Source organism: Etheostoma spectabile, chromosome 19 (genome assembly GCF_008692095.1).
Source record: "Etheostoma spectabile isolate EspeVRDwgs_2016 chromosome 19, UIUC_Espe_1.0, whole genome shotgun sequence".
Classification (NCBI taxonomy): Eukaryota; Metazoa; Chordata; class Actinopteri; order Perciformes; family Percidae; genus Etheostoma; species Etheostoma spectabile.
The window spans coordinates 9,622,447-9,631,840 of record NC_045751.1 but is presented as its reverse complement, the minus strand read 5'-3'; the positions used below and the strand labels follow the sequence as shown (position 1 = coordinate 9,631,840).

The following is a 9,394-nucleotide window of genomic DNA, read 5'->3' as shown; positions in this document are numbered from 1 at the left end:
GGCTCAGCCAAAGCAGAAAAGCACAGGTGTTAACATGATGGCTCTATTCTTAAGTGTCCTGGTAAGCTTAGTCAATATTGTGAAACTGGCTCACCTTACCAAACAGCTATATTTTAAGTTACTAAAGTAATAAAAGGGTCTAACGCATTACAACTTGCAGGAGCCGGGTCAATTTCCAATGATTAGTTAAAAAAAAAAAAAAAAAAAAAAAGGCAGTTGGGGCGACGTCTAGCTCACCCTGTCATAGCGTGCACGCTATGTAGGCCGAGTCAGCTGCAGCGGCCCATGATCGAGTCAGACCTGTGGCTCTTTGCCATTCCCTCTCCCACTTTTCTGGTCTAACCAGTGTCACTATCAAATAAGGGAAAGGCCCCCCCCCCCCCCCCCCCCCAAAAAAAAGAAATCTTAAAAAGAAACCAACCATAAAACAATTGTTTTGTAAATAACAGTTTATTTGAAAACCATGGGCCGGGCCGTCTTTGTTTAGCTGCTGCCCTGCTTGGCGGCCAGCCTCTTGTCTCGCTCCTCGGCGATGGTCAGACGGATTCCCTTTCCTCTGGGCAGGGACACCCATGGCTTGTTGCCCTGAAGGAGGGGAGGGGGGGCATGGGATGGAGAAAATGGTTATTTGTATTGTAAAAAATGAAAACGCAATGGGTGGCGGCTGATGTTAATTGTGTGGTGCACCGCCACAAATTAGTCCATGTGTGGGAAACTGAATGTCAGCAGCAGAAAGGACTGTGCTGCTGACAGCTCTGGTCCCATCAGCGGCCAAATAAATGTCAGGCAGCAGAGAGAAGTGAGCAACGTTTTACTACCAACAGTCCACAGGCAGGTCCTCGTAATCATTAAATGGGTTTGATTTGACGGGACAGAGCACATTCATAAGTGTCTAAACCATATGTCACTGAATATCTACTTCGTCTATCTGTGAATTATAAAAACGCTATTCTGCTGACTTTGCTAATGACAGGAACTTAAATGCAGCGGTAATGTAGCACATTCAGGACACACTATACTGTGAAGTATCAACAATGTGCTTAACTCCAACTTAACACATTTTGGGAAATGGAAGAGGCATCACACTGAGCTGCAAACTGCGCATTTTGTGTTTGTCAACACTAGAGCCCGGCGGGCCGATGGTATTGGGTTATTGGTTTTGTTAAACATTAGTATCTGCATTTTTTTATATTTGTTCTTCAGAATCATTAATGACAAAAATGATTCTGATAAATGAATATTTAATAAAAATTAAACAGTCAACCATGTTCTGAGCGTTGCCGTTATATATTATTTGTCCACCAGAGGCCGCTCTACAATGTCCCTGTTGGCAACACCGATTTGTTATTGTGTTTTTGTTCAAAGGACTTTATTTTTTATATCTTAAGTTTGTATTTTTATACATTTTATTTAATAGAATTTTAATATATTTTGATGTTCCTCTGTTCTAAATAAAATATCAAATAATTTTAGTGAGAACTCAAATACAATGTTAAGGAAATCTGTTAAATTTTGTTACGCATTTCTGGATTGTTTTTTGTAAATATATCTGCATATTGAATTTTTATTAGCCAAATATTTGTATCGTTATCGCTGAAGTATGTTGACCCTCTGTAGTCAACCCACATTGGTCTCGTTTATAATTATATTCGTAATAAAAAACTTTTTTAAATTTTTGTACTTGAGCTGTATTTTGTCTCTATTCATTCTCTTCTAGACACTTGTTGCCTTCCTGGAGCACCTGCTTTGTGGTGCATCCGTCAGACCCAATAAGCATTTCCACCTTTTTTTGGTGGTCTTATTTTGCAGTTTCTACTGCAAACTACTTTTTTCACAGCATGGTTAGTTGGTATTTATTATAAATTAGGCAAGTAAAGGTAGCTCAAACAACTTAGTCTCAGATTTTGACTTTTTGTTGTAGGAAAAGTCAGTCTGGTTAAAAAAAAGTGTTTAAAAAGATGACCTTCTGATGAAGACGTTCTAGTCAAGGAGCTCAGAACTTCTTAGAGGAATTGGTAGTGTATTTTCATTGCTGCTCAAAACCAAAAAACATCATTGCTCCAAAGTCATCCAATTTCTGTCTCAACTGACAAAATAAAACAAGCCGATAGAGCTTTTGTGGGTATGATGAAACTTTAATTTCCATCCCGACACCTCTTCTGTAAGCATACCTAAACGCATGTGTACTGTTTAAGCGCTTAAATTTGACGGTTCTTCAGGGACTGGTTTATGATGAAAGACCATAAAATTGGACCGCGACTGGTCAGAAAACTGTCTCACCTTGCCAACGATGAAGATGTTGGAGAGCCTGGTGGCGAAGTTGTTGCCTGTGCTATCCTTGACGTGCACCACGTCAAAAGAGCCAGGGTGACGCTCCCTGTTGGTGATCACACCAATACGCCCCAAGTTAGCACCGCCAGTCACCATGCACAGGTTACCTGGAGGAAGCAGAAGGCCAGAAATCATTTCAGAATCTTTCGCCGTCAAAAGTACATAAGTGCTGGCTCTTTATTTGGGAAAAGAACCTACCAGTATCAAACTTGATGAAATCTGTGATCTTGCCGGAGTCCAGGTCGATGCGGATGGTGTCGTTGACCTTGATCAGGGGGTCAGGGTAGCGGATGGTGCGGGCATCATGGGTAACCAGGTGGGGAATTCCCTTGGTGCCAATCATGATCTTCTTCACCTTGCACAGCTTGTACTGCAGGAGGAAGAGGAGGTGGGTACAAAAAAAAAGTACAAAGGAACAGTTAGACTGCATGACTAAGAACGCAAATATTCTACTCTACTACGGCCTTAGCCTGTGGAAAACATCCACTACACAAGACATTTTTCCGCAGTCAACAACTCTGCCTCGCCAATCTATGTTGTAATTCTTCTCACAGTAGAGGATCTTAACCAGAGTTTTTCAGATTAAGCTAGTTTGAAACACCAGATTGTCAAAAGCTATTCCACATGCCAATTACACCCATTACTCAGCATAGAACCGGCCCACTAATGGCGTTTTTCCACTGCTGGTAACAGCTTGCCTCGGCTCGCCTCGGCTTGGCCCATTATCTGTTCGTTTTCCATTGCAGATTGAGTAGCGCCTCAGCGTGGCTGGTCACTATAGCAACGCGTGATGACGTAATTTTCCGCGCGACTCACAACAGCACGTCGGCTACTCGCCGCGGCCAGAAGAAATGTTTTGCTTCAAAAGAAGCTAAAGGAAGCAACAAAAATCACCGCTAAAAAAAACAGGAGTTTGGGAATTCTGACGGAGTTCAGACGTCGACATGACGGTTGTTCGCCGACACAAAAGGGTAAGTTACGTTTCCTGGTAACGTTAGCTAACATTTGCATGTGTTCAGCGTCGCAGTCAGTATTTACTATACGCTATATAAAGTACATGAACTTTAGCAACCACGATTACACACTAACATGTTTGCTGTGTACCGTTTGTGTTTCAGAGCATTCACGCTTTGCAAAATCGCCGCCGCAGACCGTCTGGTGGGCGATGTCCGACCGGTGAGATCTCTGGTTCTGATCTACTGGACTTCGTATAATCTGTATGAGAGTCACGGACAGTCTTATGACAACGACTGGGATGCATCTGGGCCAGCAGAGCCGACAGGGACACTGTCACAGGGTGCAGAGAAAGAAGACCGGGAAGTTTGGGAGGGTTTGATGCGCTACTTGAAAAGCTAAATAAAAACTTTTGTTATATATATATTGTCTTGTTTTTTTAAAGTAACAGTGTGCAATATTGGAAACGACATGAAGCCGCTAGTAGCCCGAACAGTTGAAAAGTGAGATTAGTGCAGAGAGTGGATAATCTGTCGGTGTCGGGCTAGATTTGTTTTAAATGTCCCGTTGGTTCTGGAAACACACTCCGCACTCTTGTTTGCTAAAAACGTAGTCATAAGTGACGATTCTCTCCGACCAACCAGCAGTCTGCAGGTAACCACGTCACCTTTTGGTATCGCCTCGGCTCGCTTGGAACCTCGACTGAGGTAGTACTAAAAAAAGTACTTGGTAGCAGGTCCCAGGGACTTTTTTTCGTAATGGAAAACCAAAAAAAGCGAGTAGAGCCGAGGCGAGTCGAGTAGATACCACGCAGTGGAAAACCGCCATAATAAAACTCAGCTAGTATAATAAAATCATGTAACGAGAACCCATTTTTACTGATAATATTTTAAACAGTCACTTTTTTTGGCCACATTCTTGAGAAAATAAGATTTCAGAGACAAAGCGTTTAACCTCTCCACTGCTCAACCTCTTACCCTTTGTTTCTGGTCTTCTGTGATTTCTTGTTTTTAAAATGGTGCTACTTGACTGTTACAACTCTGTTAAATAGCATCAAAGAAGAGCCAATTCTCAAATCCCCTTTTCCATTTCTTACCTTGGCCTCCTCAGCCGTGATGCGGTGGACGGTAAAACGTCCCTTCACATCGTAGATCAGACGGAAGTGCTCGCCGGTCTTCTCGATGCTAATCACATCTTGAGAAAGAGAAAAAAAAGAAGAAAAACAGTCAAATGTTAATGCCAATTAAAGCACTGGAAATAGTTTCACTTTAAATCTGAGACCACATCTTTACTCCTAATGGTCTGTCACATGCCTTTTCCACCAGGTAGGTTTGATCAAATTTAAGAGCTCATGTTTGCAAGGTTTTTGCCATCCCTTCATTACGACACAACACTTAACTCCCATCATGTCTAGTCAATTTAAACCATAAAAACTAGCCACACTCGCTCTATTTATTCCAACCTACACAGTCGGAACAATATGCAAAGTACACTACTTCAAGCCTTTTTGGGCAACTTTCAGTCCACACCAATAATTTATTCTTCAGGCTACCAATTTACTTTCTTGCAAAAAAACATCACACAAGAAGAACAAGGACCATTTACCATCTCAGACCAGAGGAAACTAAAAGCACCACCTTACATTTTAAGAGTCACACTGACTTGAACAGAACATGTAGAAGGGTTCAGACCTTTAAAGACACCAATTAAATGTGCAGGGATATGTGAACACATTTTAAACTACCAGTGTCCTTTTTGGTTCTAGTTCCATAAACCACTGAAAGCCCAAGTATGACAACGTGGATACACTATCCAAAATTACAGTGTTAATTTAAGTTACCTGAAATAGTAAATTTAGTTAATTAGAATAAGTAGGCATAATTCATATTAACTCCAAGATGCATTTACAAAGAGCAGCCATCAATTTTATTCCAACAGAATTTCTACAACTTATTCCTCCTCTGCTTTTGGCCCACAGTGAGGGTTTAGTGCGTATATAAATTAGTAGCCATCGTGCTGTGAGGGCTTCCCTTGGATTTGGAAATTAAAACACCACACCTCCATATGGAGGCAGTTGGCTAGTGTCAAGGTGGGTGACAGGTCTGAAAGCGTCGTGACAGTGAGCATCCTACAAATCCTATTCTTCTGTGGAAGAGTTAATGATTTTTAAAGAACAGTCTGTTGAAGTTGATACTTATTGCTGCCATCTTTCGAAAAAAATGGTTGAAAATAGTAATACAACTATTTTTATACTACAATTGAAAATAAGCTATTGACAATATTGAAAGTCTTCAAGATGCAATGTCAATTAAATGAAAAGAGCTGGACAGACCAGTGTGCCAGTATTCAAACATTTACACAAGTTAAGTGGATGGTAAAGCAGAAAATCCATGTGTAACTTAGTGTAAGCAATAGGTCAACAAATCCTAAATTATGCAGTCCAATTAAGAACAAAGCCATCCATGTGTTTTTTTGGTCCCAGCCTCTCAACTTTGAATATAGTAAAGAGGGACAAGCTCACATTGCCTCTTCTGTTCAGTGGCTTTGGCAAAGTGTGTGCAATAATTACTATTCCACTTGCAAATGGCCACAAACCATCAATAAATCCAACAGACTTAGCCACCCCCATAACTCACCTCATCTAAATGTGCTGTGCTGTATTTATATAGCGCTTTTCCAGTCTTAACAACTGCTCAAAGCGCTTTTTACATCTATTCACCATTCACACACATTCATACACTGTGGCAGGGGCTGCCGTACAAGGTGCCACCTGCTCATCAGATAAACATTCACACACATACACACTCCGATGCGCAGCACCGGGGGCAACTCGGGGTTCAGTGTCTTGCCCAAGGACACTTCGACAATGACTGCAGGGGCGAGGATCGAACCACCAACCTTCCGATTGGCAGGCAACCGCTCTACCACTGAGCCACAGCCGCCCCTTCTACACTAATGAATGACTGCAAGTCATCTCAGCCTTGTCTAATGTTGACAGTTTTTACATTGACAAAATTTATAACAAATCCAAAGTGACCAATATGAGAAAACTTGACCTTTCAGACAAACATCTGATATCTCCCATGATCAAAAATTGACAAATTAAACTGAGGGGACACTTTCCTCAGAAGAAAATCTGATGACAAAGACTAAGCGAGAGCAAATAAAGCTTAAATATTCTCCACCAAATAAGAAGCCATCTAATCTGAAACACTCACTCTGAGCAATGAAGCAACACATTAACTCGCCTCAAACATGATCTGACAACATTGCTGTAATTGGAGCTCAGAACTTCTTAGAGGAATTGGTTGTGTAGTTTCAGCTCATTGCTGATCAAAACCAAATAGTCATCACTGCTCCTTGTGCCTGAAGAAGTTTCAAAAAAAATAAATAAAAAAAAAGGTACACATCCAACTAGGGCTGCACGATTATGGCCAAAATGATAATCACGATTATTTTGATCAAAATTTTGATCGCGATTATTCTCACGATTATTTGTTGATTTTAACCAAAACAAATTTTATTGTCACATAGGCTATTTATAACTGCGAGAGGGAGTGTGATGGACGCTACTCACAGAGAGACGGCTGACTCATTATGAACAGGTCCAGCACGGGTCGAACGGCGGATACACACGTCGTGTGTATGAAACGTCTTTATCATTACAGCGCTGCATTTTTATGAACTATTATATTCTGGCCATGAGTCACATCTCTGGTCCTGGTCCAGCAGCTCCGTCTCACGCTGTTACTCTACCAACTGAAGTTAGTTGCATTCAATAACTTCTTCTCTGTTCTTCGCCGTGGCGGCCGCGATAGCAGTTACCCGCGGAAACACTGGTACAAATACAGCTTTGCCCCCTCATACTTAACAATATACAGCGGTGTTAATAAAAAATTAAAACTGTAGACAAATGTCAGTAGTGTGAACCGGCGGCCGCTGTGTGGCGGGGCGCGGAGAGTAAGACGAGAAAGAGCAGGACGAGAGAGCGTAGAAAGATCCCACACAGGCACGGCTTTACAGATGAAATGGGTCATGTAACGCAAAATTAAACCATATCCATATAAACAGCATTGCCGCGGATGCGAGGACATTAGCACCGGTGCGTCCTAGAGGAGCTAACAGCTAACAGACGATATAGCACCAACTAGCACTGGTGCTGTTGTCTGAAAAACAAATGGGACAAAGTGTTGCGTTTACTGGCAAACTGGTAAACCTTGAGACTGACGTATAACCGACTGCTATCTGTTGAGATTTCCTCACGCTACTCTGTCCTCTAGGACTGTCTACATCTAGAAACTTAGCTGCGCGGTGCAGTAAACTACTCTGACTGGCTCATGAGCAGACGGCTTTACGGAGCGGGAGATGGGCTTTGCAAAAAACCCAGAGCGTTCTATGAAATGACGCTTTATAAAAAATAATCGCTCAATCACGCAAATTTGATCGTGGGAAGTCCAAATCGTGATTAAAATTTGATTAATTGTGCAGCCCTACATCCAACAACAATTCACAGCTCTGCGATCTATGAGCCATCTGTAAATTTGTATATTCACAGCAAAACACTAACCAAAGACCAATTTTGCAGACTTTGTAATTAATCACTTACAAATTCTACAGTAGATCGGAGCTGCACTGAAAGCTCTGAAGAAGTCTGTAAGTCAACTCACCCATGAATCCAGCAGGGTAGGTGATGTCGGTGCGGACCTTGCCGTCGATCTTGATGAACCTCTGCATGCAGATCTTCTTCACCTCATCCCCAGTCAGGGCGTACTTGAGACGGTTCCTCAGGAAGATGATGAGGGGCAGGCACTCCCTCAGCTTGTGGGGACCGGTGGAAGGACGAGGAGCCTGAGAGAATAATAAGTCATATTATCTTGGTTGTCATGGTCCATTACATTTCTAATTAGAACTTCAAATTTCACAACAAAATGCTCAGCTGTTACAAGCTTATATCCAATATTTTGTCCAAACTAGACATCCTTGATTAGAAGTAACAATGTAACGTTCTTCCTGAAAGAGTGCAATTGATGACGACCGATATTCACAACTGTTAAGTTTTTTGTGATAACGTGGATGGATTTAAAAAAATATATACATTTGTAGCAATAGCCTTAAGCAAAGAATTACAGAAAGACTACTTTAGTACGTACATATTAAAATCTGTGTATAATATAAACCAAAAGTGAGCAACACCCGTCTGCCCTGCATTTACATCCTTTAAAGAGCATTTTACATGAAACTCACAACATGAAAAACTAATTTAGAGCTTTGACAATAACTGTTGTCAGTGATGAAACCAAACGACATATTTAAAATGAATGTGAACGGAAAATGCTGTAAGAAATGGTACTTACGAAAACTCCAGTGAGCTTGTCCAGCATCCAGTGCTTTGGCGCTGCGACGCGCTTCAGGTGCTTCTTCGGTCCTCTTGCCTGGAAAATAGGAGAGAACACCGGGTAAGCAACAGAGCAACAACCGGTGGTGGCCGTTCAACAAAAAACAATACGCATGCTCATGTATTTTAGCGGAGTGGACAATGCTTGGAAACTCCGTTTAAGAGAGACAACACTCGGGTCAGTCCGGTTAGCATTGCTACTGACATGCCGCAGGAACTTAGCACAACCGGCTGCGGCCTAGCCGTGCTAACCTCTACAGAAATACTTCACGTTTATGAATTTGACTTTAACATTATAGCGTTAGTATTGTGTAAATGTACAAAAAAACGCCTTATGTCGCGTACAAAAAGCTGCACTACCATTACCGAAGAGCCGTTTTCTATCCATTTAGCAAGCTAACAGCGATAGCCACATTCAAGCTAAAGAGCTGTGGGTGATAAAAACCCAAGCGGGGTGACATGATCTTAAAATCATCAATAAAGAACATGAATCGATATTTTTGGCTACAATTTAGACATCGGTCATTCCATAAGATGTGGAATTTCAACATAGGACATGTACGTTTATGGTAATACAGCTGTAAAAAGTGATGTTTAGTGATTATGTCAAAGAGGAATCGTGAAGAAGCACAGCTCACCATGTTGGAGTCTGCGGGGAAAAGGACCTCCTGTCTTCCGGTATTGAATGTTAAGGCCGATTACGGCAGACTGGGA

The 9,394-nt window shown here is 41.7% G+C and overlaps 1 protein-coding gene and 2 non-coding genes across 3 annotated transcripts; all 3 read right to left on the bottom strand.

The window, feature by feature from the left end:
* Positions 1 to 431: 431 nt before the first annotated feature.
* rps4x (ribosomal protein S4 X-linked) lies at positions 432 to 9,394 on the bottom strand. Its single transcript, XM_032499449.1, has 7 exons — positions 9,319 to 9,394; positions 8,640 to 8,717; positions 7,953 to 8,133; positions 4,382 to 4,479; positions 2,530 to 2,701; positions 2,281 to 2,438; positions 432 to 585 (listed from the first exon to the last, which is right to left on the bottom strand). Exons 1-7 carry the CDS (start codon positions 9,319 to 9,321, stop codon positions 484 to 486), a joined length of 792 nt encoding a protein of 263 aa, XP_032355340.1. The 5' UTR covers positions 9,322 to 9,394; the 3' UTR covers positions 432 to 483.
* LOC116669559 (small nucleolar RNA SNORD61) lies at positions 1,990 to 2,059 on the bottom strand. Its single transcript, XR_004326813.1, has one exon. It is a non-coding gene; the product is annotated as a small nucleolar RNA SNORD61 (small nucleolar RNA).
* On the bottom strand, positions 6,567 to 6,642 carry LOC116669560 (small nucleolar RNA SNORD61). Its single transcript, XR_004326814.1, has one exon. It is a non-coding gene; the product is annotated as a small nucleolar RNA SNORD61 (small nucleolar RNA).

What these genes read in the sequence shown, in the direction of transcription:
- rps4x (XM_032499449.1), bottom strand. An exon ending in TCACGGCTGAGGAGGCCAAG is followed by an intron (nt 2,702 to 4,381) that starts GTAAGAAATGGA and finishes TTCCTCCTGCAG; the next exon opens with TACAAGCTGTGCAAGGTGAA. An exon ending in TTTCATCAAGTTTGATACTG is followed by an intron (nt 2,439 to 2,529) that starts GTAGGTTCTTTT and finishes TGCTTCCTCCAG; the next exon opens with GTAACCTGTGCATGGTGACT.